At 59.5% G+C, this 27,744-nt stretch overlaps 1 protein-coding gene and 2 long non-coding RNA genes across 3 annotated transcripts; all 3 read right to left on the reverse strand.

Annotated features, from left to right (window-relative positions):
- Positions 1 to 5,859: 5,859 nt before the first annotated feature.
- GNAI2 (G protein subunit alpha i2) lies at positions 5,860 to 25,464 on the reverse strand. The gene is made up of 9 exons (NM_001003364.1): positions 25,311 to 25,464; positions 11,343 to 11,385; positions 10,937 to 11,078; positions 10,604 to 10,764; positions 8,199 to 8,327; positions 7,669 to 7,798; positions 7,436 to 7,589; positions 6,879 to 7,093; positions 5,860 to 6,300 (listed from the first exon to the last, which is right to left on the reverse strand). Exons 1-8 carry the CDS (start codon positions 25,426 to 25,428, stop codon positions 6,903 to 6,905), a joined length of 1,068 nt encoding a protein of 355 aa, NP_001003364.1. The 5' UTR covers positions 25,429 to 25,464; the 3' UTR covers positions 5,860 to 6,300; positions 6,879 to 6,902.
- Positions 11,392 to 25,303, reverse strand: LOC119864689. The gene is made up of 3 exons (XR_005374929.1): positions 22,729 to 25,303; positions 12,623 to 22,495; positions 11,392 to 12,118 (listed from the first exon to the last, which is right to left on the reverse strand). It is a non-coding gene; the product is annotated as an uncharacterized LOC119864689 (long non-coding RNA).
- Positions 25,465 to 25,707: 243 nt separating the features above from the next.
- On the reverse strand, positions 25,708 to 27,070 carry LOC119864586. Its single transcript, XR_005374446.1, has 3 exons — positions 26,654 to 27,070; positions 26,326 to 26,506; positions 25,708 to 26,001 (listed from the first exon to the last, which is right to left on the reverse strand). It is a non-coding gene; the product is annotated as an uncharacterized LOC119864586 (long non-coding RNA).
- Between the last annotated feature and the right edge of the window lie 674 nt (positions 27,071 to 27,744).

Raw genomic sequence — 27,744 nt, forward strand, 5'->3', positions numbered from 1 at the left:
AGTTCTGGCCACGTGGGTACTCGGACTCACTACCAGGACTCACTACCATGACTTAGGCATGGGGGCAGGGAGGCTGGGGGCTAGGAATGGGCACAGGGATGCCTAACTGAGGCCGACTTCCCTGACAAGCTACTACCCACCCTGGGGAGATCTCCTGGTGAAAAGTGTTGGGGCCCTTCCCCTACCCGCCCCCAGCCTGGTATCCACACTCCCGGGGATCCTGGGCCCACCTTTTGGAAAAGTCAGCTCTTCCCCTCCTTGCCTGTTCCCCTTCCCTTCTGAGGGCCATGTCAGTGCTGAGGTGGAGGGGCCGAGGGAGGGACCGCCAGGAACCCTGGGCCTCTGGCTGTGGCCCTGCCCCCACCCGCCCCAGCCCTCCGCCTCCTGCACATTCCTCCTGGGCTGAGGTCAGCCCCTCTGGGATGGGGGAGCCCCCCCCACCAGCCACATCACAGCTCTCCTCTCGCTCCTGTTTTCTTCATTGCCCAGCAGGGGAGGGCAGGGCGGTGGGGGCGGGTGGAGCCTCCCTTTCCCCTCCTCCACAGCCTAGGGGAGTGTGGGAGGGGGTGCCAGGAATGCAGCCAAAGTAGACTGGGGTGGCACTCCATGCTTATTAACATATATTAACATAAATGCTACCTTCCCTTAATGGGCTTGGGGATAGCTGCGCAGGAGTGCAGGTTAGGGGGTGCTCTGGATGCTGGGGTGAGGGAGAACCTGCCCCAGGGATCCACCCCCCTTAGTAGGCTGGGAGGGGCAGGGTGGAATGGTGACTGCTGCTCGCCAGCTGTGTGTCCCTAGGGAGACACTGAACCTCTCAGATCTCTCCCCTCACCAGCCCTGCGGTTGCAGCTAGCAGGCCTGGGAGGTCTGGCCTCGGTGGGGGAACATAGGTGTCCACTCTTGGTGCCACCTCCACACCGGGCATCTTAGGCATCCAGGCCTTGGGGCAGACCCTTCACTGCTGCCTCTTCCAGCCCAGCTTCACTAGGGCCCCTGCTCCGTCTTGGCTCCTCTCCTCTTCCCCCACCCCTGCCACAGCCCCCAGCATGATGGCTTCCCCCCCACACTTGAACCTCCATCCCTCCCCAACCCCTGAGGACTCCCCAGTCTTCTTCCTCCAAGTCTCCAACCCAGCCGTGGCAGGGCCCAAGCCCGCATCCCTTCTCCCAGAGGCCCTATCTCAGGGAGACCTTTCTGCCTGGTTAAACTGACAAGGCCCCACCTCCTCCCCCAGTGGGCCTGCGGCCTGACCTCTTCACCTACCCCCAGACTGTGCCCCTGTGGCCTTTCTGCCACTCCTCCTCCCAATGCCTCCCCTCTGCAGTACCCCGCCCCCACCTCAGGGAGCTCGCTGGAGCTCGGGGGTTCCCAGGCTCAGCCTTAGCCAACCCTGCCAGTGCTCTGGCCACCAGATTTCTGGGAGGCGGCTCTTTCCCTGCCAGGACTTTGCCTGGACTGTGCCCTCTGCCCTGTAGGCCCTCCCCTTTACCACCTGCTAGACTCCCTTTTTCATCCTTCAGTATCCAGCTCTCTGGGTGTCACCTCCTCTGTGAAGCCCTAGATGCCTAGAGCGCCTGGGGTTCAAGTCTCTCTTCAGCCTCCAGGTCTCTCGGTGGCTACCATGACTAGGGGCCCCAGGACCCAGCAGAGGACAGCACAGGGTGGTAGGTGACAGAATGCCTGCAGGAAGCCCTTCCACCCTCCTGGGCCTGCTGAGCCTAGGGGGGATGGGAGACTGAGGGACAGGGAACACCCCAAGTCCCTCCTTGACCCTGCACCAGCTCCTCAGGCCTTGACTTCCTCCACCCACAGTGAGGCTGGAAAGCAGAGTCAACGGGAAGGGATAGCAAACTGATTTTTCTCCTAAATAAAAACCTTGGGGCTTATTTCCTGCGAGGGGAAAGACCAAGACAGGGAAGAGAAGGTGATCCACAGTGTTGACCCCTGCCCGCCTGGACATGGGTGCCCATCGATGTTATTAACTGAAGAGCTGAGTGGCTGGCAAGTATGGACACACTCACTGCACGCATAACCCAGCTGGCTTGGCGCCCTCCTTGGATGTGTGTGTGATGGGGGCTGGCTTTCCCTCTCTGGTGTCCAGGAGGCTTTAGGGGAATGCATAGCCCCAGGGCAGGGAATGTGGGCCCCTAGGATCTCTCTTTAAAAAAAAAAAAAAGACTTTATTTATTCATGAGAGACACACACAGAGAGAGGCAGAGACACAGGCTAAGGGAGAAGCAGGCTCCCCGCGGCGGGACTCAATCCCAGGACCCCAGGATCATGCCCTGAGCCAAAGGCAGACACTCAACCGCTGAGCCACCCAGACAACCCTCTTTTCAAGGCAATAGTCACAAAGATTGGGCTCAGTTGTCTGGGAATGAGCCTGAACCCAGAAGTCAACCAAGGGAAGCTAGGATCCTGTCCCTGCCCTGTCCTGACTCCCAGGGTAGCTAGGACCTGGCTGGCCATGCCACAGATCAGGTGGCTGGAGTCAGTGCTTATCTTCTCCAGCTGGCCTAGAATTCTGGGTCTGGGAGGGGGTCTTTGGGGGTAATGATTTGAGGGGCTCTGAGTGGGTGGGGAGTAGGTTTTCCTGACCTCAGAAGGAACCATGGGGCTGCCGGGGACATGGTGGGTGTCATTCCAGGACTTGGCAGCCCCTGTGGCCTCAGAAGTCCCAGAACTCATGGGGCACCTCCCTATCCTGCCCCTCACATCTTGGCCCCCACCCACCTGTTGTGGGGGGCCTGGGCTGAAGATGGGGAGTAGCTGCCCATCTGGATCCTCTCCCTAGAGGGAGAGGAGGGTCTCCCTAGATTCTGCCCTCCTAAGCCCTTGGGCTCTCAGAGCTTGTCTTTCTCTTCCCAGCTGTTTCCCCACCCTGCAGATGGGTTAAAAATACTGAGGCTGCCACCACATCAGAAGCCTGTGCAACTATTTGGAGCGGGGTGGGCCCTCTGAGAGGTGGATCAGCCTCATGGAGGTCTCCACTGGCTGGCTGGCAACAGCTCACTTCATCCTGGGACCCACAAGCTTGGTCTGGAAGCAAGAACCTGGGTCCCTTCCCTAGCTCTGCCGGTCTGAGGGTCCCAGGCCTCATAGCTGCAGCTGCCCATGGGTGGGGCCACAAAGATGAGCCTTCTCTCTCTTTTTTTTAAAGATTTTATTTACTGGGCAGCCGGGGTGGCTCAGTGGTTTAGCGCCACCTTCAGCCCAGGTTGTGATCCTGGAGACCTGGGATAGAGTCCACATTGGGCTCCCTGCATGGAGCCTGCTTCTCCCTCTACCTGTCTTTGCCTCTCTCTGTGTGTGTGTCTCTCATGAATAAATAAATAAAATCTTTAAATGAGAGACACAGAGAGGTAGAGACACAGGCAGAGGGAGAAGCAGGCTCCTCGCAGGGAGCCCAATGTGGGACTTGATCCCCCTACCAAGATCAGGCCTTGAGCGGAAGGCAGATGCTCAGCCGCTGAGCCACCCAGGCGTCCCAGATGGGCCTTCTCAAGCGGGGAGTGTGCTGGCGTCCATGGGGTCCAGGAGCACTGAATCCCTGGCTGCCCTCACCCAGCTGCTCCCAGGGATGAGAGAGACTGAGAGGTTCAGGCCCTGGAAAGCTCCAGGCAGTAGAGGATCCCTAGGAGTCAACCGTATGGAGTCCCTCCCTTTGGGGTGCAGGACACCTGGGATGCCACCCCCAACCCCTGCCATCCCCAGCTGCCCCCCAAGGCTGGGAATTTCCCAACTGCCGAAGACAAGGAAGAATTGAAAGGCCGCCCCCGCCCCTGCTGGGACAATGGAGCCTTATGCCCTCCAAATGGGAGCAGGGGTAGGAAGGCAGAAGGCAGGTGGGAGCCTAGCTGTCTGCACCCAGGGAAGCCTTGCCTGCCAGGACCCCGCCCCGCCCCACTGCAGCTGGGTACAGGGGGATCCTGGCCAGAATCCCGCAGAGCCCACCCAGGGAGAGAGGCACTGGGTGCGTCTGGCAGACAATGCCGACCTCTCAATGGTCCCTCTGCGCGGGGTTCCCCTCAGGAGGGAAGGAAGGAACCATCTCCGGCGGCTTCCTGCTGGGCGGGCATCGAGGCCCCGGCCCGGCCCTCCTGCCCCGCCCGCGTGTCTGGGGCCCAGCCGGGTCCAGGCCTGACCGCCGAAGGCAGAGCCCCGGGGCTGGACGCGGGGTCCTGCTCTCCGTGCGGCCTCGGAGGCGGCGGCAGCAGGAAAGGCCCGAGGGGCTGGGGCGGGGACGGAGGCTGCGGGGCGTCCACCTCCTTCCGACCGGGCGGCCCCAGCCTCTCATCTCCTGCCAAACACCGGGGCCCGGAGGCCGCGCGCGGACCGGCAGGTGTGCGGAGGCGGGGCCGGGGGGAGCCCGCCCCCGGGGGGAGCCCGCCCCCCACCCCCCCCGCCTTCCCCGCCTCCGCGGCGCCGACCCCGGCCCAGGCCGCTTTGTCCCGCCGCGGGCGCGGAGCCGTCGCTGCCCCACAAAGCTGCCTTTGTGCCCCGCGGCCTCCGCGGGACCCGCTGACGTCAGCCTCCGTGACCAGGCCGGCGGGGACCGGGCGCGGACTGCGGCGCCCCCTGGCGGCCGGAGCGGGGCAGCGCGTCCCCGAGCCCCGCCCAGCCGAGCCCTTTGCCGGAGGCCCAGCCGCGGGACAAAGTCCAGGCGCCTTGCCCGGCGCTCAGGGCCCATCCCAAGGCACCCTCCGCGCCTTGTCATTTGCCGTCGTCTCCTCCAGCGGCGTGCGTGCCCCCATAGGCTCACAGAAGTCTCCCCCTTTCTAGGGCCTTCGTCCCAATGCAACCAAAGCCTGCCGTCGTCCAGGCCGCTGGGCCTCTGGCTACCCACACACTGAAGTGTAGCCACCTGCCTGTCACTCCCCTCCACGTTTGGAGGGGGACCACTGGGGCAGAGACCTTTTTGAACATGTACCCCAACTTTCTGTTTAGTCAACCCCAAGAAGCCCAGTCCTGAACAGGGGAGGGTATACGAGCGGCTCAGCAGCTCGTGGTCTCTGAGCCTTGGGCCTGGGAGGTCAGAAGTCACATTTTCCTTCTGCAAGGCTCACTGGGCATGCTCCCCATAGAGAAGAATCCCTTAGAGGAACGGCTCCGGTAGAGCCTGAAGACTGCCACAAACCCGAGGCTGCCAGGGCGCTGGGAGGAGTGGGCACCCCGGGCGCTAGCCACAAATGAGGATTCTGGTCACTAGCACCTTGACGCAGCTTTAGTCTCAGTCTCTGGCCCTGGACGGAAGAGCTACTGAGCAGTACTTGGTATTTTTTTTCTTTCTACATTTTATTATTTCAAACCAGGTGAACAATTCCATAAAACATGTGAAAAAAGCAAGGAAGTGTTCAACGCTGAAGGACCCAGGCCTGGGGCAAGGGCATGAGGGGCATGGCCCTCAGCAGGCAGCGGCGGTTCCTAGGTTAGCGCTAAAGAGCTACATTTAGGTTAATGGAGCCAGGGCCCAGGACCACTGGGATGGGGCCCTCGGTGATGTTGGCAGTTGTCTGGAACAGCCCTTGGAACCCAATTCTGTGGAGGGCAGGGCGGGGAAGGGCAGGGGAGCTGCCCGCATGGGTTGCGGGGGGTAGCCAGCAGAGGGATGGGTGTAAACACGCAGACACACTCAAGGCACGGAATCACTGGAAGGGGGCTGGGTGGGCGCTGGTCAGGATCTGACAGTTTTAAATAGTTTTTTTCTAAAAAGTTTTCTAGGTTTGCAGTTTTATCTTTTTTTTTTTTCCTTTACTTTCATTTTTTTAAAAAGCTACGAGAATGAGCAGGTGGACTGTAGTCTCCAGGAATGGTGGCGTCTCACGCTTCTTGTGCTTTTTCCTTTGGGGCCTCCAAGCGGCTGGAGGGGTGGGACGGGCAGGAGGCTCCCTGTAAACATTTGGACTTGGGCTGGGTCAGGGGCTGGTGTTGAGCGAAGCCAGGGGTCCCAGGCTGGAGAAGTGAGTGCCCCTCCAGACACAGGCCTTGGGAGACTCAGCATATGCTCCCTTCCCCCGTCACAGAATAAGACAATGGTTAAAACCAAAACAGATGCCCGGGAAGGGGGTACCGCGGTCATTCCCGGCACCTAGGACAAGGGGTGGCTTCAAACAGGGAGGCCTGTGGCAGTTCCTCCCCACCCCGAGTCTCTGGAACTGAGGCGGGGGGACAGGGGAGCCAAGAACAGAGAGAGTAAAGAGGGGGGAAAGCAGCTGGGGAAGGGGGGGCAGGCAGGGAGTGTGGTCCTCTTGCCCCCGTCTTCCTCAGGAGCTGGGGGGAGCAGAGTCGGCGGTGGCCCTGGAGATGGGGGACAGTCAGAGTGTGAGTCGGGAGGTAGCCAGAGTATGCCTCTCCTCCCACCTCCCTAAACAATGACCCTCTCGTTTTTCTCATTCCCCTGTTACCAGGGATACAAGGGCTGCCCAGAAGCCAGGGTCTGTTGCTGGGTTACATGAGGGAGGGGAGTCTACAGCACTAGCGGGAGTCCTCCCCATCTCCCCCAGGGCTGATGGGGCCAGGGTCAGCCCAGGACCCTCAGATAGCTCTGAGGGAAAGACTACAGGGCTAAGCCCAGACTAGTCACACTGAGGGGCCAGCAGCTTGGCCAGTGGCTTTGGGGGTGAGGAGGTAAATATTCTCCTAGGGAGGTCAAGTCAGCCCTTTTGCTCTCCCCTAGTGCACAGCCAGGTGCTTCTGTCAGGACCTCTGCCCAGCCTACCTGTGTGCTGCCTCCTTGGCGCCCCTCATTCAGTCATCCAGCTGCCCTACTGCCCTGGGCTCCCAGGCTCTCCACCCCCGCCCCACCCCAACCTCCCCACCCCCACCGGTCCATTCTCTAGGCTCTATGGCTCCACTCTGTTCCACCCCAGGCTCACCATCCTGCCAGGTCCCACTGCCCCTCAGAAGAGGCCGCAGTCCTTCAGGTTGTTCTTGATGATGACGTCAGTGACGGCATCAAACACAAACTGCACGTTCTTGGTGTCAGTGGCGCACGTGAAGTGCGTGTAGATCTCCTTGGTATCCTTGCGCTTGTTCAGGTCCTCAAACTTACTCTGGATGTAGCTGGCTGCCTCCTCATACTTGTTGGCCCCTGTGGGAGACACAATGGTGAGGACTTGTGCCACCTGTACGATAGGCAGGCCTATCCCACATGAACGAGAAAGTTCTGTGCGTGTAAACAGACAAACATAGAACATGTGCACGTGTCAGGGGTGACAATGTGAGTGTACATGCACACCTGAGTGTATAAAGAGGGGCTCCTAACTGTGCACATGTAAGGGGTACATGCCCTATGTGCAGACACAAGGACCTAAGCCTAAGTGAGGCACCAGCTCCTGCATGAATGTCCTGCAGTTACCCTTCTGTCCAGCGGGGGGCGCCTGTGCACCACCTGGTCACCACCAGCTCCTCCCCAGAGGCCCAGTCCCCACACCTGTGTACTCAGGGAAGCAGATGGTCAGGGGGCTGTGTGTGATCTTCTCCTCAAACAGGTCCTTCTTGTTGAGGAAGAGGATGATGGACGTGTCTGTGAACCACTTGTTGTTGCAGATACTGTCAAACAGCTTCATGCTCTCATGCATGCGGTTCTGGGGGCAGGACAGCTCGGTCAGCACCTGCCCCTGCCCCTCACCCCCACATCCCCCCAGTGGCCTCTCGGCCTCTCACCATCTCCTCATCCTCAGCTAGCACCAGGTCATAGGCGCTCAAGGCTACACAGAAGATGATGGCCGTGACACCCTCAAAGCAGTGGATCCACTTCTTCCGCTCAGACCGCTGACCACCCACATCAAACATCCTGCAGACACAAGGTCACCTTAGCTCCAGAAAAGGCAATTCCAAGAGGGTCCCCATTGCACAAGCTGGCCGAGGACAGACACCGGCTCAGAGTGGGGCAGCTCTTGTCATGGAATTATCCATACTTGTCTGCCTTATGCCTGGTTCTGGGCCAGTATATCTGCGCAGGCAGGGCCAGACTTGGTCAGCAAGGCAGCCACAGGGGGCGGAGGCAACAGAGTAGGTGACCCACTGGCGACCACACAGCCTTGAGAAACCTCGGAGCAGGGCTGGGGACTCCCAGAATAGCCCATCCTGCCCAGCATCGCCATTAACAGGCCTTGGGTGAGGGTGCCCCCCACCATCTGTCACCCCAAAGGCTTCCAAGTCCTGCCCTGCCACCCTGCCACATGCCAGCTCACTTGAAGTGCAGATCCTTGAAGGTGAAGTGCGTCTCCACGATGCCCGTGGTCTTCACACGGGTCCGTAGCACGTCCTGCTGTGTGGGGATGTAGTCACTCTGTGCAATGCGCTCCAGGTCATTCAGGTAGCTAGAGGTGGGGGCAGGTGGGTCAGTGGGGGCCAGCATGAGGCCTCTGTACCTGGACCCTGGGCAAGCTGACCCAGGTCCCTCTCCCTCCCATCCCCTCATTTCTCAGACAAAGCCCTTGCCTTTTTGACCCTTGCCCTCATTACATTCACTGCTCAGACGAGAAAAACTGGACCAGAATCCCTCGCCTCTTGCCTGTGGAATAGGCCCAGAGGAGGTGCTACTCTATGCCTGGCCAGCCAAGCCCTAGCACCCAGGCCTGAGCCAGGCCTGCCTCGGACCGGATCCAAGCCAGTGGGGCTGCAGACTGAGGCGGGTGGGAGGGGGCAAATTAGTCCTTCTGCGAGGGATTCAGGATGCTAATTGACACAATTATGGCACCCACTGCAGAGTAGCCTGCTGTGGCCCTTGGTGTGGGGTTGGACAGGTTGGGGCCTGCCAGCCTCAATGGGCTCTGCGCCCAGTGCCCAATAAAATTTGGGCTCCTCAGGGGGAAGGCATGGACACCTGTTTGGCAGGAGTCCCAGGGGCTCCTCATTACCAGCTCCCTTGATTAGTATCAACACTGCCCCTTGCCAGGCCCTGGGACTAGCTCTGCCCTGGGGACTGGGTCCTTCGAGCTGCTGACCCAGTGCTGGTGTCTCAATCCTGGCGCAGGCCTGCTGGGGCCAGCGGGAAATGACCTCAGAGATGCGGGGACAGAACAGAAAAACAGGAAGGACCACGAGGGTCCATGACGCATGTGCTATGACCCGCTTACTGGACCCTGAAGCCTTTGGAGAAGCTCCTGCCTAGGGGCTGGGTTCCACACCAGCCTCTCCCTTCTCCCCAGCAGGGCTCACCACAGACAGGGACCCACCACCCACCAGCAACCTCGAAGGACTGCTCCCTGCAGCATTCCAATCCACTCCCCACCCGGGGTGATCTGGGAGGGCAGGACCTGTGTCACTGTTGAACCCCCACACCTAGAACAGTGCTGGGCAAACAGTGGGTGCTTTATGTCTGGGGAATGAAGAATGCACGATGAACAAGTTGGGAGTGGCCTTGAAGGTGGCCCCATCCCCATCTCCTTGAATGCCCCAGACACACAGGTGCTAATGGTTGACAAGGCCTACCCCTGCCTGCTCTGCTGGCGCTGAGCCTCTGTGACCTCTGGGGGTGGGGCGCTGAGGTCTAGAGGCCCTGAGGTCTAGAGGCCTCATTGTGTTGTTGTGTTTGGCTGCGATTCTGCAGTTCCTGTGGGGGGCACTCACAAGAGCATTGAGGCCCCTGTAAGGAGAGGGAATCAGTCCATGTGCCTGGGCAGGGCTCAGGGCCAGGCAGGGCTGGCCTCCTACCTACCCTGGCCCTGGCCCAGCCCCTCTCTGGGCAGGCTCAGGGCTAGATGGGCAGCAGGAGAGAAAGGGGAGGCAAACAGAGGGGCTGACTTCAGTGGAGGTGGGAGGGGCAGGTATGAGCACAAGGACAGCTCCCTATCTGGGTGACACAATCCAAAAAGCCTGTGCATGTCCCCTACAGCCCCACGGCCATCAGCACTGGCCACCAACCTGTCCTGTTCTCTATGGGTGCTCAGCCCCCTGCAGTAGGCCTGGCTCTTGATAGGTAGCTCAGGGGTGGAGTTCAGAGCATGAGCCTATGGGCCGGGCCTCTGGAACTCCTAGAACCCCCGTGACTCCCCAGCGGAGCCCTGGGTTGTCATCTGCACGCGACATCTGGCAGCTCCCAGTCTCTTCTCCTGGTGTCTTCCCCTCCGGCCAGTCTGAACATCTGCGGCCAGCACTACTCCCCCCAGGACTGTGTACATGCTGCGCTCCACCCCTCGCCCCTCAAGGAGCTTTTCCTATTTCTCCTCTGCCCATCTCTCATGCAGAACTTGGCTGAGGCAGTCCCTCCTCTGGACCTTCCCCCACTCCCACCACGACCCCGACCTGGAGTAGTCACTGCTCAGGGATTTGTCTGCTCCACTCATCACTGGGTCCCTCAAGCCTTGCACAGGGCTTGGCACGGGTGGCAGCAAATGCTCTTTAGAATGATTACGTCTACAGACAGATTAGACTCAATTGGCTGTAGAGGAACAGCAGCCCTGCTGGCTCTTCCTCCCCTCCCGGCTTTCAATGCCAGGCCCCCCACCTCAAGGCAAAAACACCAAGGCCTTGGTTGACAGTCATCAGCTTCGTAAACAAAGACTGGCAGTGTCTTTCTGAGGGTGCTCCAGCCCTCCACTCCAGCCTGTGGTCCCGAACCCCCGAACCCTGCCCAGCCCCTTGAAGTACTCACTAGGCAGCGGAGTCGTTGAGCTGGTACTCCCGGGAGCGGCCAAAGCAGGCCTGCACACCGTTGTCAGCCCAGAGCCTCCGGATGACACAAGACAGATCCTCAGGGAGCACACCCTGCTCCTCAGCAGTGCAAGACAGTGCAAACAACTGCCTAGCATCATCCTGGGCACAGTGATGAGGTGTCAGCCAGTCACAGGAGCACCCCCCACCCTACCTGTCCAAGGCAGGGACGCCTCCATCCTGGGGCCCATGCTTGTGTATTCCCAGGTTCCCCAGGACAAGGCTTGCTCTGAGGCCTTTAGGGAGGCAGGTGGGGGTTGAGGGGAGGACATACCGCTCGGGAGGGGTCATCAAAGTCAATCTGCAGATTGCCCATGGCTTTGACAATAGCCATGATAGACTGGATGGTGTTGCTGTAGACGACCGCCCGGTACTGCCGGCATTCCTCCTCTGAGTAGCCATCCTCGTGGATGATCCTGGCAGCCAGGGGTCAGGAGTTAGGGCCCATAGGGCACAAGAACCACACATGGCCTCCTGGAGCTGTTGGGGCCTGCAGGGTCTATTACAGAGAGGAGGAAACTTCCCCCGACCCCCTGGGACCTGAGGATAAGTGACTGCCTTGGACAAGGTCCTGGGCCTGGTGAAGACTGGCTGGGCCATTACTTAGGGGGCAGTACAGACCCAGAGGAAGAAGAGGGGAAACCAGGGTTTGGCAGCTGCCTCTCACACACAGCACTTACTTCATCTGCTTGACAATGGTGCTCTTCCCTGACTCCCCAGCACCTGGAACAGAGAACACAGACGGTCAGGGAACAGCCCAGTGGGGCTACACGCATAACTAACCAGTGGCCTAGCTGCCAGCAGCCCCTCCCCATCGACTGCACAGGGAGAAAGAGACAGTTGGGCCTGGTGGGCAGCAAAGCTACCAAGGGTACAGCTGGCAGGGCCACAGTGGTCAAGGCAACCTAGACCACCTGCACCCCTGGTGGACTCACCCCAAGCCTTGGCTTCCCACAAGCTTCACTGCAAACCATGGCACCCCCACCCGCCACTGACTGAGCTCAGGGGCTTTGGCTGGAGACAAGGCCAGCCCTCAGGAGTCTCCCTGTCATTTTCATGTGTGTAGGTTTGCCAACCTGAGGCCTGGGCACAGCTGGCAGGAAGCAGCCCTGCACACTCCAGCAGTGTAGTAGGCCCTCTTCTCCTCATACTCTGAACCATCAAGGGGCCTGGGCTGGGGCACAGTGTCATACTGCTGGCTCCCAGGCATGGCCCAAGTCTACCCTAAGCAGATGGAGGCCAGGACTTGGGAGACACACACACGGACCCATACGTACACACCTCTGGGCTGATGCAAGATGTTTCTAAGTCTAGCAGAGGCCCATTCTGTGTTCTCTTCGGCCACTACTGAGGGATTTGCTACTACTCTTCCCCATGACTGTCCTATTAGCTCCACAAACATATTGTTTCGGTTCCCATTTTACAGACAAGGACACTGAGGCACTGAAAAGTAGTCCTGGCCAAAGATTGTACAGCCAGGGTTCAGATGGGCAGGGAGACACATAGGACTACGATGTCTGGCCTGCCCCGTCTTTCTCAAAATGTGGCTCTACTGCAGGAGGGCCTGGGAGAATGAAGAAAAGAAAGAAAAGAAAAGAAAAGAAAAGAAAAAAGAGAAGAGAAGAGAAGAGAAGAGAAGAGAAGAGAAGAGAAGAGAAGAGAAGAGAAAAGAAAAGAAAAAAGAAGCAGATTCCCAGGTTCCACCCTAGACACACAAAGCCAGATCTCGAGGGGTGCAGCCCAGAAACCCACATTCCCCAGGGAGTCTGCAGGGAAGTGTGAAGACCAGGAGGGCTACCCTATCTCCCAGGCACAGGATGGTGGGAGTGGGGGCAGGACCTCATCTCTTCCTTTACTGTCTTAAACTCCAAGTAGAACACATCTCAGTGGGGCCAGCTTTCCCTCCCAGCACCTGCCCAGACTGATCCCTCTGCTCCTCCCCCTTCACTGCCCATCACACCTGCACCTGCCAGGCTCTGCCTCTTGCCAGCACTAGGCATTTGCCCAGGTAGTTTTCTTTGCTGGGCATATGTGCCCCATGCCCCATTTATGTGTGTCCTAAACCCTCTTGATCATTGTGGTAGGTCTGTCCCTCTGAGCAGCTCAGCAGGCCAGGTGGTGGGGTCTGTGGGGAGGTTACATTCGGGAACTCTGGCTCCCTCATCCCTCAGGGTAGGTGAAGACAATCTCAGAGGGTGAGGGGCTAACATAAACTAGAATAGTGTCAGCAAGCATCCTGATGGCAAAGCCACAAACAGCGCCCTCTATGTGCTAGATGCTATTCTACGCCTACTAAGCAACTGAATCACAGCAATCCCACCTCACAAATGAGGAAACAGAGTGGCTGCTGTCACGCAGTCATAATCCCCCCTGTGGGTGGCCCACCTCGCTGGCCTCCTAGGGCTGACCCAAGAGCCCTGTACTGCAGCTGAGCTACAAGGTCCTCGAGCTTCAACTGCACCTGTTGCTGGGTTCACCACCTGCCTTCCCAGGCCGACATTGCTCTTGAATCTCTGCAGTGCACTCCAAGCGGTAGTAGAGCACCCCCACCCTGTCCCTGCCAAGGTCCCTGCCCACCTCCATTTATCGTACCCACCCCACCCCAGAGCTACATTTTACCAGGACAAACAGAGGCAAGCTGGGTCCCTCACAGGGCATAGGCTGGGTATGTCCAAAACCCAGTGGCCTCCTGAGAAGGGTCTGGGCTCTCTTCACAAACGCCAATGGCTGCCTGGTATCACCAGGCTTCTGACTGTCCCAGGCCTGCTTCCCAGGACAGAGGACTAATGGGCGGCGGGGAGGGGGAGCCCCCAAGGGTACAGGCTCTGGGTAGGCTGGGGGGTGGTGTGAGGCAACAAGCCTCTCTATCAGTTCAGCCTCTAGGCACTTGAAGCACCTATCCCAGTGCATCCCCCTGGACATGGGCTTGGTCAAACGGCAGTACTGTTTCTCTGCTGGGCTGTGCGTGACAGAGGAACAGCAGAGTCCCCCACACTGACATGCCACACCTGTCGAGTGGAGACATGGGGCGAGGGCCTAGGAAGGTCTGAGAGTGATGCCCAACCACAGAGGCCCATCCTCCAGGGTCCAAATATCTAGGACCAGGGAGGGCAGTGTTAGCCTGACAGACCTCCTGGCTGTCATTCCCACCTAGACACTTGCTCCCACAGAGCAGGAGAAAGGAAGCACATCCTGGGGCAGAGGAAGACTCAGGAATCAGGGGTCTTAGCTAGGATTGGGGTCCCAATGGGGGACCAGAGGCAAAGGATCTGAAGTGATGAGTCATCAATCATGCCGGCCCCAGCCAGGCAAACCTAGACTCAGAGTGGACACCTCTGCAGGGCACAGGAGACCTGAGATTTTGGTGAGGTATCCCCTCTTGTGTGTTTAGGACCATGTCACCCAAGGCACCAGTTTCCTTGTCTGGCCTCTTGACCACTCTCCTGGTAGTGGCGTGGTGTTCCATGACCCTGCCCAGAGATAGGGATAACAGCACAAACTTGCTTTGCATCTGATTTTCCTAGCAGCAGGAGACCTGGCAGACACAGAGGTGGGCAGTACATGGGGGACCAGGCAGCAGCCAGGACACTTGCTCCCTGTCCCAGCCAACTGAGGGCCCACTTTCCTATCCCCTTTGGGCCTCGGGCTCCCTTCCTGTCACATTTTGAGGGTTAGGAGGACATTCTCTGCCCCCGTTTGACAGGTGGACAAACAAAAATCATGGAGCCTCCATCCCTGGACTTGGGACAGTCCCTTTGTCCTCCCAGTGGCTGTGACTCAAGCAGGAAGGAGTGAGTAGCAGGACAAGGGTGTGGTGCTGGTGGCCAGGCAGGAAGCTGTGGGAACACAGGGACAGAAGCAGAGCCATGGCCCAGGAGCAGCTACAATAAGCAGACTAGGGAGCAGGGGTAGAGGTGCGTGAGATGGTGGAACAGGTGGGGCGAGGCACCCCAGGAGCCGTAGGTCCCAGCCCCGCCCTTCACCCCCTCCCCAGGGCCCCATCCCTTCAGGGCCTGACCGTACTCCCCTATCAGATAAGCTAGTACTTGGCTTGGAGTTTGCTGATACTCTGCTGATGCTGAGTACCTGGCTCTTCCCACCCAGCCCTGACCTTCCCCTTAAGGGAGGGGTCTTCACTAGCTGGCTCCGGACTGCTGCAAACGACTGCTGCAAATGTGCTTCTGATGAGTGCTTCTGATGACGGAAGGTGGCGGGAGTCTCCAACTTGCAGAGGACCCCACCAGGTGCTCCCCTCTCCAGCTGGGTGAGATCAGAGGGGTCCACAGAGGCTCTCTAGGCTGGCTGCAGTGCTCCTTTTGCGCCAGACCTCTTCCCATCAAGAAGAAACCTCTGCAGCCCTTGCCCCAGGGTGCAGATGCTGGGCCCCCAGCAGGCAGGCAGTAATTGCCACGATGTGCTGGCAACAGCGGCTGCTCTGCATTAGAACATCTGCTTCCACTCTGGGAGTGCTGGGCCCCAATAGAGGAGGGAACAGATGGGGGAAGGGAGACAGCACAGCTCCACCTGCCCGAGCAAGAGCCCAGGCCAGCCAGGGCCTCTGCAGCAGAGATGGGACCACTGGTCGAGTTGCCTGATGCCATCCCAGCCCCAGCATCAGGTCACGGCTGTCAATCCTGGACCCTCTATGTTCCAGACCAGGCTTTGCCCCTGCTGGGAGGCCCTGACATACCACTGTCCTTTCTGGCCTCAGTTTCCCTTCTGTAGAGGCTGCCAAGCCTCGAGTGGCCAGCTGGCCCATCTCTCACTCTCAGATCCTCTCCCAGAGAGAGGTTCAGACCTTCCATGGCCCTGGTGCCCACCCTGATCCTTCCTGACGTTTCCAAGAACCTCATCCCCTTCCTGCCCTTGCTCTGGCACCTCATCTGTGAAACAGGACACCACCATTATCTCCTTCAAGAGGGAGGGGAGGATTAGACACAAAGAGCTTCTCATAGTGCCCAGCACACGGTGAACGCTCAGATAAAAGTTATCATCACATCACTATGTTTCTCCTCTATGGAAGATCACAGGCAACCCCAAACCTTTCATTTCCTGCAGCCTACAATGGCCATGCTGCATAGGTCACTGTAACCACAACCTGCAGAGTGGCCTGCTGTGGCCACCTCATTGGAAGGAGAGTGTCTGAGGCTTTCCAACAAAGCACCATGGAGGGCTGTGACCAGTGGCTAACAAGCTGGCTTGGCACTGCCGTTCCCTGCAGGGACTTGTGTAGCATGGGACAGCAGTCAGAGCCACTTGGTCCTTTTTGGGCTTCTGGCTCTGAGTTCGTCACTCCCCCTCCACATAAGCCAGTACTGCTACATAGCTGGGGCCTCCTTCCCGCTGCAGAGCCTTGCCGCAGACACTGCTCACTGACTGTGCTCACAAGGCTGGGCAGAAGCTCCCTCGCTGGTGGGCTCCCCTGGAACACATGGGGCTAGGGAGAGCAGCCAGCTGACGTGGCGGCCTGAGGGCAGAGATTCTCATAAGCAGCAGGGCTGGGACCACAGGGTAGACTTGGGCTGCAGCCCAGCTCAAACCCACAGTACCAGGCCCGCCTCCACTGCCACCCCCCAGGCTGCCCTAGTGGGGCACAGGGAGAAGGTGGGGGTGAACCCTGGGAAGCCTACCCCAAAGGCAGCCTGGCCACCACCTCCCACTCTCATCCCAGGAAGGTGCCACGTCTCTGGCCCAGGCAGCGGTTCCTGGGCCCCTCGGCTCTCTGGCCCCTCCCCTGCGGCCTCAGGGTCCCAAGCCCCGCCGCCACCAGGGGGCGCCCGGCAGCCGGAGACGGTGGAGGAGGCGGGGCATGGGCAGGGCTGGGGAGTATTTGCTCCAGAAAAGCCGCCTAGGCCAGGGGCAGCTGGGGGAGGTGCCTGGACCCTCACTCAAAGTCCTCTCCCAGGCCTGGGAGGCCCTCAGCCGCCGGAGACCCGGCACACAAGGGAACAATGGAAATGGGAGAGAGGGGGAGGGCGCCCGCCAGACAAAGGCCCTCCAAGCCCCGCCCCTGGCGTCTCTTCCTTCCTCCAGGTGCTACTCTTTGGTACCCTCACTGCCTCCAAGGCGGCTGTCATCAGGATCTGGCGCTGTGGGGGGCAGGGACAGGAGGCGGCGACACCCCCACCCACAAGTGTGGCCTTGCCTCCCCCAGCTGCCCTCATAAACCTGGAACTCCCCTCTCTCCAGTCTCTACCACTTGGGCAGCCTCCAGTGGCTTCCAGGGGTTTGTGATGCCCCCACCAGGGAGGCACTAGCAACCAAGATCTGGTCTACTCTTCCCAAGTCAGAGCTTTCTGTGTAAGGGAGAGGCTTGGGGACCTACCAGACATGAAGAGGGCTTTCAGGGACAGGGCCGTGTCCCCTGTAGTGGAGCCCTGCCCACTGGACAAAGGGAAACTGAGGCACTGGGCAAAGGCAGGCCAGCTTGGAAGGGAGGAGGCCCTGAGACCTGCTCATTGTTGGCCTAGTCTACAGGTCTCACCCTTTCCAGGAGCCAGGAGATGCTTGACAGGGCCCAGGTCATACAAGGAACCAGGCCAATTGACACACTCCTCTTCTTGGATGCTTCTTCATTGAAGGAATCCCCTTGCTGTTTTCGAAGAATCTGAGTCACCCCACCTCTCTTCAGATTTGTTGTGGGGAGATGCCCAGCCCCCAGGCCTCAATGTTCTCATCTATGAACTGTAGCCCTCCACAGAGTGTGCCAAACTCAAGGCCTGCCCTGAGCAGCCTCCCTTGGATCTTCACACTCACTCCAAACTGCCCCAAGGTCCAGCCCAAGCACACAGTTTGTCTCTGTGCCCACAAGCCATGGGGCCTTGCTGAGAATCATGACATCACAGTCTCAGGACCGGGCACAGAGAGGGCAAAGGACAGCCTGAGGTCACACAGTGAAGAAGGTGGGGGAGTGGGCTTTCTGGGACCCAAGGTCTTGAGTGGCCATAAAGATGCAGGTTTTTTGTTCTGTGCATGGCCTCATGGCCCAGCAAGTCCTTGAAGCATCTGCTCTAGCTGTCCTAAGGCTCCCCAGGCTCCTCAGCCCCCTGCGGCCTGGCCTGATGACAGAGCAGACCCCCCCAGGAACCTCCGCAGGGGAAGGCAAGGCCACAAAACTCCGACTCACAGGCTGAGGAGCATGAGGACCGATCTCACGTACTATGCTACTGCCGGCCCACACTGTGGACACACTCAGCTGCCACACAGCGCTGCAGGCAGCCCACCACAGCCTTTGCTTAGTGGGAGCCCTCTGCAGGCAAGCTCCTCCCTTCTCCTCATCCGGACAACTCCCAGACTTAGGGACCCCCACCCTGGAAGCACTAGCAACCAAGACCTGGTCTACTATGCCTCCTCCTCCAGCTGTCAGGGACTCTGACAGCCCCGACCCTCCCTCAGACCTAGTTAGTCTCCATCCTCCTGAGTTATGCTACGGGAGGAGCAGCATAATGTCAGGAGACGAGTTAAGTACTCAGTGGCCTAGCAATGATCTGAGTCTTCCTGTGAGGGAACGTGGGCTGAGAGGCAGATGGGCAGCTGCACTGGGAGAGTCACCCCGTGGCCACACACCAGACTTCTGGCTCTGAACAGGAAACACATTCATGAACAGATTCTTGGGTCCCCAGCCTCCAGAGGAGGTAGGCTCCTTTCAATCTCCTAAAAGAGGAATTGCCCCCGACCCCCTAAACAGGTCCCCAAGCATAAGTAGAAGACACGTGGACCCATAGCATCTGACTCTCATCCCCCCGTCTGACCAACTCTTGCCAGTGGGGCACAGACTCCTGACGGAAGGGGGAGTTGTGTGGACAGGTGCTCTGTCAGTATCTGGTCACGTGTGGTGTCTCCACTTATTGGATAAGTCACATAACATCTCCGAGCCTGTTTCCCCATCAGTGGAATGGGTATCATGTCAGTCCCAGCCTCGCAGGGTTAAATACAATGAGGCCATGCAGAGTCCAGTCCTACATGACAGTCACGGCCCAATGAGAGACAGCAGCTGTTGTGACCAAGGGGAGATTGACGCCCAGTGACCAGACCCCCGGGCCCTGCGGACAGTAGCAGTAGAGGGCAATCCCAGGGCTAGAGTAAGGTCCCTCTGTCCACTCCCGGACAGGGGAAACCCAGAGTGAGCTAATCCCAGGACTGCTGCTCCATTTCCGGGCATTCATCTGGGCCTGTAGCCGGCCTTCCGGCTTTGCAGGGCAATGGCCGCTCGGGAATATAAGAGCAGCCCTCTGCTTTCCTGCTAGCTCCCCCCACTGCTGCAGTCCCTCTCCCAGCCACCACCACTTCCTGTGGTCAAAGGAGGGGCCTGGAATCATTCTCAAAGGCACCACCTTTTCTGAGATGCTGGGCGCAGTGGCTGCTGAGGCAGGACAAGGGCCAGAGGAGCCTGGAATGACGTCAACCTAGTGACCACTGGTGAGTGGTGGCCCCCCGAGGGCTATCTAGAGCTGAGCCTGAGCAGGTGGGGCTCACCTTCCAGATCCCCCAGTTGACAGGGCTCGCACCCCCACCCCAGCACAGAGTAGGAGCAGCCTTCTAGCCTCTTCCTCTTTTGGGCTCCTCCTCCTCCAGCTGCTTCCTCCTTTTCCTCTGGTGTGGACACCACTTCCCCGAGAGGCCCAGCCCTGCCATGCAGACTTCACTGCCCCTCCTCCCGTCCAGGGCGCAGTGGGTGCCACCATCAACACCCCCCTGCAGATTTTGAAGCTTAGCAGCCTCGTACCCCAGAATCCTCTAAGCCATGAGGATACCTTCTCAACAAGCTTTAGACAATTCCACCTTCAGGCTTTGTTTCAAGCTGACCTGGCACTCACTGCCAAGCCTTGGAAGTGTGCGCCGAAGGCCAACGCTGAGACCCAACCCGACCCAGCAGCTGTTTGCTTATTCCAAGGAGATTATTTCTCTCAAACCACCAAGATGAACACCATGAGCTGTGACCCCTTCCCTCTCATTGTACTCCTAGATTGGGACTCCTGCCCCAAGATATTGTGAAGACCTCACAGATGCTGACCTGGGCCCTGCCCCCAGCTGCCTAGTCCTGCCTCCCAAAGCATAAAGGGGTTTTAGGGAGGCAGCACTCAGGCTCCAGGTCAGACTATCTCTTCCTCTGCTGAGGGCGTGATGGGGCGAGGCCCTGGTCCCTCAATGGACAAAGCTTATGTGGACAGAGTGTCTTCCATCCTGTTCCTGCCAAAAGAATGTGTGGCTTTTAGAGACAGAGACCAAGAGAGACTGCTGTGCTCACCTGTGGCCCAAGCCACCCGAAGTGCCAGCCCCTGTGATGCTGGAGGCTTACTGACCTCCACGGGATGGGATGAGGCCCCACCCCTACCTGCTGTCACTTGCTGGGCAACATTTGCAGGCCAAGGACACCAATGATGTTACCCAGTGACCCCTGCAGCTCAGGCCAGCCCAGGGCCAATCTCTGACAGGCTGCCCATGCCCTAAGGGATCCCTGACCACGCCAGCCCCCATCTGGCACCCTAGGGTCCGCCTCAGCACAGTGGGTGGCTTGATGCTGCCCCAGGGCCTGGCATGGAAGCCTGTGCTGCCCAGTTGGCTTGACTTCCACCTCCAGCTTATGGCGGCAATTCATTCCCTCTCCTTGCCACCTGCTCAGCCCTATCTGGGGTTCTCCACCTCACTGCCCCCTGGGATGCCCTCAGCGGAGTTCCAGCATCACTTCCTTTGCAAAGCCATCCTGACTCACCCAGTCTCCTGGCTCGGGGTGTCCCCTGAAGAACCCAGTCCCACTCCTAACCAGAAGTCCCTCCTGTTGGCTACACCAACACTAGGGTCATGGGCAGGGGCTGAGCTTGGTGGGACTGGGTGAGATGCAAGCACAGGGGAGAGGGTGGAGTCCGAAATGGCTGAGACCCTAGCTCAGTTCCCAGCGTGGGAGCTCCAATGCTGCTCAGGAAGACAAAGCCTGGCCCTGCCTGGGGGAGGGGTGGGAAGGAGAGACTGGAGGCCCAGGCTACCCCGCCCCCCATTCAAGTGCTAATGAGCTCCAGCCCGGACCTCGAAGACAGCGGGGAGGACCAGTAGGCTGGAGGCTGGCCTCGGTACCAGCCCACCTGGTGCCTAGGGCCCAGCCACATCCCCAACCTCAGGCCCCCAGGAAGGCAGCTCAGTCCCCAGAGATTGGGCCTATGGTCCCCTGGACAGTCTGTCACTCCAGCTGGCACCAATTGTCTATATACCTCGGTGCCCCTACTTGCTGTGAGCAGCTGCCTGAGGGCAAGGGGTGGGGATTCCCCCAGGGCCTCCAGACTGGGGCCAGGCAGCCTGCAGGCTGGGGAGAGCCCTCCCCACTGAACTCTCAACTCTGTAGGAGCCATTAGGGGCTCGGCTCCTTCACTGGTTTCCACACTCCCAGGCTTTGGTGCACTGTCCCCACAACACCTGTGGCTGCAGGCAGGCGCCCAGTTCCCAGATCACAGAAGGGGAACAGAGCACCTACAAGATTTTACCTGTCGCTGCGTTTCTCAGCTCATGCACTAGGTGGAGTTGGGATTGGAACCTGCGTCTGAGTGATCCCAAGAGCTAGTCCGAGCCCTCCTCCTTTCAGCCTCAGTGCTCCTGCTGAGGTGGTCCCTCTGCCCCATCCCTATGCCTGGCAAATGCTGCTCATTTTTCAAAGCCACTCAGAGGACCCCCACCCTCACTCCATTCAGTCTCTTCCCATTCATTACTCCACCAACCAGGATCCCAGGCTACCCCTTCTCCAGCTAGACCAAGAGCCGCGCAACATCCCCAGAATTACTTATCTCCGTTCATGGCTGTGCTCTAGAGCTTCATTCTTTCCACACATGCTTAATAGGCACTGACTATATGCCAGGCCACTTGTTAGAAACACAGACTGGACAGAGACCCCAGAACTCCCTTTTTTTTTGGTAAGCCTGAGGCCTTGTAGGTACAGTCCCTGCACTGGCCAGGCCAAGCACTGCCATGGCATTGCTCTGGCCTGAACCCCGTGGCTGCGGGGTGGTCCCAGCCCTGAGAGCTAGACAGCCTCTCCTGGGGCGGCGAAGACAGCAGGCCTGCCGGAGCCCAAAGGAAGCATGGCCAGCCACTCTCATAGAACAGCTGGAGTCGGGATCCCTGGGTGGCGCAGCGGTTTGGCGCCTGCCTTTGGCCCAGGGCGCGATCCTGGAGACCCGGGATCGAATCCCACGTTGGGCTCCCGGTGCATGGAGCGCTTCTCCCTCTGCCTATGTCTCTGCCTCTCTCTCTCTCTCCCTCCGTGTGACTATCATAAGAAAAAAAAAAAAAAAAAGAACAGCTGGAGTCCCTACTGCGTGCTCTGTCCTCTGACAGGCTACGGACTTTACAGGACAGAGCACTGCAAGAGTTCTGCGCGCACAGGATGGGATAAGGGCTGCCTCTGAGGAACCAGCTGGGCAGGTGGGGAGTTAAGGAAGAAACAACCTGAAGAACTCTCTTGCTATCCCCCACCAATCCCAGACACTGCACTGGCCTGACGTGGAGCCCTTGCTGCCTACCCACAATATGTCAGGCTCAGTGACCGTCACTGTATTCCCCCATCTACCCACCCATCCCCAAGACTGAGCTCAGACTAGTAGCACTTTGTTCATTCGACAAACAGACAAGAAGCATTCAATAGGCACCAAGCTCCATGCTTGGTACAGAAGGCTCAGAGGTGAACAGGACACAGCCCTGCCCCTGTAGTCTCAAGGAGAGGCAGCAGGCAAATATGATGCTCCGATGGGGGAAGCAGTAACACCAGGAGCCAGAGGAGGTGCTTCAGCAGCTGGTCTGAAGGGGCCTTGTCAAGGAAGGATCCTGGGAGGTGGTCCCTGAGCAGAGTCTTGAAGAACAATCGAGTAGGAGTGAGTTAGATGGAAAGAAGGGAAATGCATGCCAAGCTAGGACAGTAGACACAAAGTGCCAGGGGCAAGAGAGAAGGGCTGTATTTATACTCTGAAGTCTTCATGAAACCTACAAGGGACAGTCTCTCCTTTCTCTGTAGGCTGCCCACACCAGCCCATCCCAAATCAGAGACATTCCCCCAAAACACAAAGCCAAGGCCCCACATCCCACCTGGGAACTGTTGGTCAGTCAGGTTGAACTAGGTGGTGGTGGTGGGGGTGTCCCAGAAGTAGGGCTGGTATCAGCAGCTCTGCCCCTCTCGACCAAGCTCCAGGAAAAACACTCTCATGGCATGTACCACATCTGCCTCTGCCCCCGGTGCCCATCCGCCAGCAGGGCTACCCAGGAGGGCAAGGAGCCAGGATGCGGGTGGGGCAGCAGGCGTGGTTCTGGCTGGAAGGGAAGGCTGGCAATTGCCCAACCTAAGAGTCCCGTTGCCTGGACAGAATTCTTCCCGCTACATGGGACAGGCACCCAGCACTCTGAAGCTGCCCCAGCTGGGCTCCCATCACCTCCCGGTACCTGGATGGGCCAGCCAGGACCCTTACCCAGGCAGCCATGGCAGATTGGCAGTTTCAGGCAGAGGTAGGTCTCTCAGCCCCTTGCTGTATACCCTCTGCAAGGCCTTACTTAGTTCCCATCCCCTACCCCCAACAGGAACCTCCACGGGGCCCCTATTCCCTCCATCCTGGGCCCAGCGCTCTTTGGCCCCAACCCAGGAAGCCCATTCAACAGAAGAAGCAAAGGCCAGAGGGGGAGCAGGATGCTGAGGTGGACTCCTCAGCCTAGAAAATGCTGAGCCAGACCCTGCACCCCTGCTTGCTGCCGGGCCAGTGTGGGAGGGGATGCCAGGCCCAAAACCTGAGCTGAGCTCCAAGGAACAAGACTAGTGGAATGGGGTTGGTGCACAGAGGGCCAGGAGCCCTCTGTGTCACGGCCCTATGGCCCAGTCCCACGTCTCCTCAGCCCATCAGCCCGAGAAGGGGCCAGCCAGAGGCCCCTGGGTGGGCACCAGGGGACAGCGATACCAGAAGGACCCTACCCAGGCCCAGTGGGCAGCGGCAACGGGCCCTCCACCTTGGCGACACCCACTCACTGGTGCTGCCGCACTCGCAGCAAAGACAGGAAGAGGCAAGCGCCCAACGCAAAACAGCCCAGGAGGCTGGGCCGCCGCCCCTTCCCGCCCCTTCTCTTCCTACCCGCAGCGGCGGCGGAACGGATGCCATTTTGAAACCTCTGGGCTGTGCCCCTGAGGCCAGGCCCCCAGGGACAGTCAACAGATGGGCTCAGATGGGAGACACACTGTCCCTCGGCCAGGCCCCCAGCAAGGAGGCTCTGCTGTTCACAGCCCGGGGACCCCACCGCGGCTCTGAGGCTGAGGGGCCACACCCCCCCACAGACACTGTCCAGCCTCCAGAGCTGCTGCGAGGGCACCTCTCCCCCAACCCCAAAGCCCCCGAATCAGGCTGCCACCGGGCACCGCACCTGCTCCCGGCGGGAGGCCGCTTAGGGACAGCTTCCAGGCCCACAGTCTTCGTGAAAGTCCACCTCAGATGCCTCCCAACTCCATCTGGCCCCCAAGTCCTCATCTAGCTGGTCCGCCACTTCCCCCTTACAGGGCCTCAGGATCTGACAGGCCCCCTGACTCCCGGAGGCCAAGTCTTTGGCCTTTCGGCCCAGAAAGGGTGCGGGAAGCCCAGCACCCGTCAACATATCTCCTCGGCCCGCCCGCCGGGGCAGCAATATGTCGGCTGTCTCACCACTTCCACTTCCCCCCACCCCTCAAGCCGCCACCATCTTCCCTGGCCTTGGAGGCGCCGCAACCCAAACTCCTCCATACTCACTCCCTCCTACTCCCCAGACGCCCCCCTCACCGGCCCAGATGGGGCTTAGAAACTGGGAAACGGCCAGCGGGAGGAATCTCCCCGCGAAGCTTGAGGCCCGATTCCCTCCCCCAGCGCAACCAGTGGAGCCTCAGTCCAGCCCCTGAGTCTGGGCCCCCACCACCCCGCCGGGCCCGGCCCAGCCCACCGGTGCAGGAGGGGTGGGGGAATCTGGAAGGCCAAAGTGTGGGGAAAGGACTTAGGGGAGGAGAAGCAGGGGGTTTGAGTAGTACTGTGTGCAGAGAGCGACCTGGTGGGCCAGATGGAGGGAGGAGTATCTAAAGGTTTAGGGGTTCTGGCAGGAGAGAGGGCTCATGGGCAATCACAGTTTCCACTGAAGAAGTACCCTGGAGTCAGGGTGCACAGGTGGAGGATACAGGGTTCAGAGTAGGGATGGGGCAAAGAGCGGGAAGGAGGGAGGTGGGGGCTGGCAGGGGCCCCATGGATATTTATGCCCAATAGGAACAAGGTGAGCAGGTGGGGGAAACAGGTGGTGCCTGAGAGTGGGGGCAAGTGGGGTTCTGGGTTTTTGAGTAAAGTCTAGAGAAGGATGGAAGGACAAGGCAGGGGGACTCTGAGGGTCTGTGAGGTTGGTCAGCAAGGGTCGATGGTCAAGCAGGTTCTGGGTCTGGGGGTTAGGCGTCTGCGAGTTGAGGGTCTGATCTACAGTCTGGGCTTCCGATCAGAGATCTAGGCCAACCCAGAGTTTTGAACCATTATTTGGGTGTCCTGGCCAGGCGGGGTCTGGGAGTTCAAGTCCAGGTATAGGGGGTGAGGTCAGGACTTGAAGGCCCTTAGTCTGGAGGTCAAAGTCCTCGTCTGGGGATTCGGGCGGGGAATCGGGGGTCCCAGAGCAGGGCGCGGCCTCACCCAAAAGCAGCAACTTCACCTCCCGCGCCGCCTTCTCCCCGTCTTCCCGCAGGTTCTTGTCGATCATCTTGGAGCGTTCGGCCGCCGCCTTGTCCTCGGCACTCACGGTGCAGCCCATCCCGCCGTCCGCCGGCCCGGCCGCCGCCCGGCCCCCGCACGGCCCCCGGCCCGGCTCGGCCCCGCCCGACCCACACGGCTCCCGCCGCCGGGCCTCTACGAGTAGCTCTCGGGTCGGCAGTTCCGAGCGTCTGCGGGCGGCGCCTTCCCGGCCGCCGCGCACCGACGGCGGGGCGGGCCGAGGGTGGGGCCGGAGCAGGCCAGGCCCGGGACTGGGCCGGGGCGGGCCCGAAGGCGGGGCCAGGGGAGAACCGGGGCCGCTGATTGGCTCGAGGGCGGAGCGAATGGCAGTTAGGCCCCGCCCAGACCCGGGCCCGGGCTGAAGGCGGAGCCGCGCGGAGGAAGAGGGGCAGGCGCGGAGCCAAGCCCAGAGGGATTGGGCTCGGGGCGAGCTGCGGGCGGGGCTGGGCTCCGATTGGGTGCCGAGCGCTCGGCGCTCCGCGGCCCGACGGCGGGGGCGGGCGGATCTTGTAGCCCGAGGGTGGGGATCCGGGGCACCTCGCTGGCTGGGCAGAAACCAACCCTCGAGCTTAAGCAAGTTGGGCTAGCGGGGTGGAGGAGGCGTGTCTTCGTCCTGTTAAAGTTAATGAACCCAATAAACTTGTTTCGGGATCTTCAGAGCCCCGGAGCCTCTCTAAACTTCGGCTTTCTCTGTCTTAAGGCGGGTTTGACCTCTTCTCTCTCGGTTTGCAGCTTAAAAAATGTCTGCTGCCACTTCTACACCTTTGCCCAGCTGTCTCCCTCAGCCGGGTGCCTCCTCTCCTCACCCAAATCTTTAAATATCCTTCATCGATCTGGGAAGCATCCTCCTGCCTGTAGTCATCCGGGACTCTAGCCTGGGACATGGCAACCAGGCCCAGAGAGAGAGAGGTGGGGGGTGGGGAAAAGAAAGGTCTACCTGATTTCTGGATAGATGAGTGGCGCTGATCCTATGACCTGTCCCCACTGGACAGTGGCTGCACCCCTATGGCTGGGCAAAGGTGGACGGAGGCCAGCAGCGTTTCTAGCAGAACATTGCAGTCTTTCTGATCCTCTTCAGGAAGGGAGCCCTGACCTCTAATGGACTTCCAGTGAAAGGTCTGCCAAGGGTTACAGAGAAATATGTCCTGTGTGGCCCCACTACCATGAGGCGAGGACGCCCCAGCCCAAAGACCAAGAAGGTCTACAAAGCCAGGAAGGGAGCTGGCCACCCACAGCCCCCTGTTCAGCATAAACTCCCTCCTTACCACCGGGCCACACATCTTGTCTCAGCTCCAAATCCTCAGGCCGTCTGCTCTCCCTGGAGGGTCTATGGATCCCTATCTGAATGGCTCCCTTGTTGGGGAGCCATTGGCCTGTAAGTCCTCCAGTGGTTCCTCCAGGTTCTCTCCTGCCCGGAGCCAAAGCTCAGGCAAGCCCTGCCACAAGCATGCAGCAAACATGATGAAAAAATAAAGTGGCCATCCAGGGACACAGGCACTCAGAGATGTACACTATTCATCCAGATATAGGCCCAGCTTCCGACATGCCTCAAATCCACAGAACACACTATAAAATGGGTGCTTGCAGCCAAAAACACACAGCCTGTCCACACATATCCTACAAAACTAGCTTTAAGGCCGGCCTCTTCCCCCACCAGCCCCGCCCCACATTTGAGAGCTGATCCTCCCTCCTTGGGCCTCCCCAGCTGGCTCCTAGCAACAGCTAACAGCTCTTGCAGTTGCCGGGCAACGGGGAGAACCTGTCAGCCCCTTGGAGACCAGGCTCACCAGAGGTGGGCAGACACAGACCCCAATCGATGGAGGCAGGGCAGGACAGGGCCACGGGGAGGCATGTCCTCCCCCAGCCCCAGGCCAGACTGTGCAGTCCTCGCACACTTCCACCAGATCGTCACTCCCTCCAATTGTGCATTCTTCCAACAGTGTCCAGCAACCCCTGCTTCACCCTTCCCGGCTGCCCCCTCTCTGGCTTCATGGGGGCCCCAGGGCTATGGCTAGGCTTCTGCTTGCCACTCCACTCACATGCCTCCCTCCCACTCCAGGAACTTAGAACCCCACTTGGCCATCTCCAGCCAGATTCTCTTCTAATCACCAGCCCCATGTCCATCACTGGTCTGAAACCTCCCCCAGACACTTCAGGCATCTCCAGTGGTTCCTGTTCCTGGTCTCTCCACCTTGTGGCCTCTCACCAGCCAGAGCCATGACCACCCCGCTCCCCAGCCCAGCATCCTGTCAGCTTCTTCCCCTTCCCAACTCCCCCATCAAATGTGTCCCTCTTCTATTCCCTTATTGTGGGCCTCCAGCCTCCTCCCTAGCTCTCTCGTTTCCTCCACAATCCA

The sequence above is a fragment of the Canis lupus genome, chromosome 20, assembly GCF_011100685.1.
Source record: "Canis lupus familiaris isolate Mischka breed German Shepherd chromosome 20, alternate assembly UU_Cfam_GSD_1.0, whole genome shotgun sequence".
Taxonomy (NCBI): domain Eukaryota; kingdom Metazoa; phylum Chordata; class Mammalia; order Carnivora; family Canidae; genus Canis; species Canis lupus.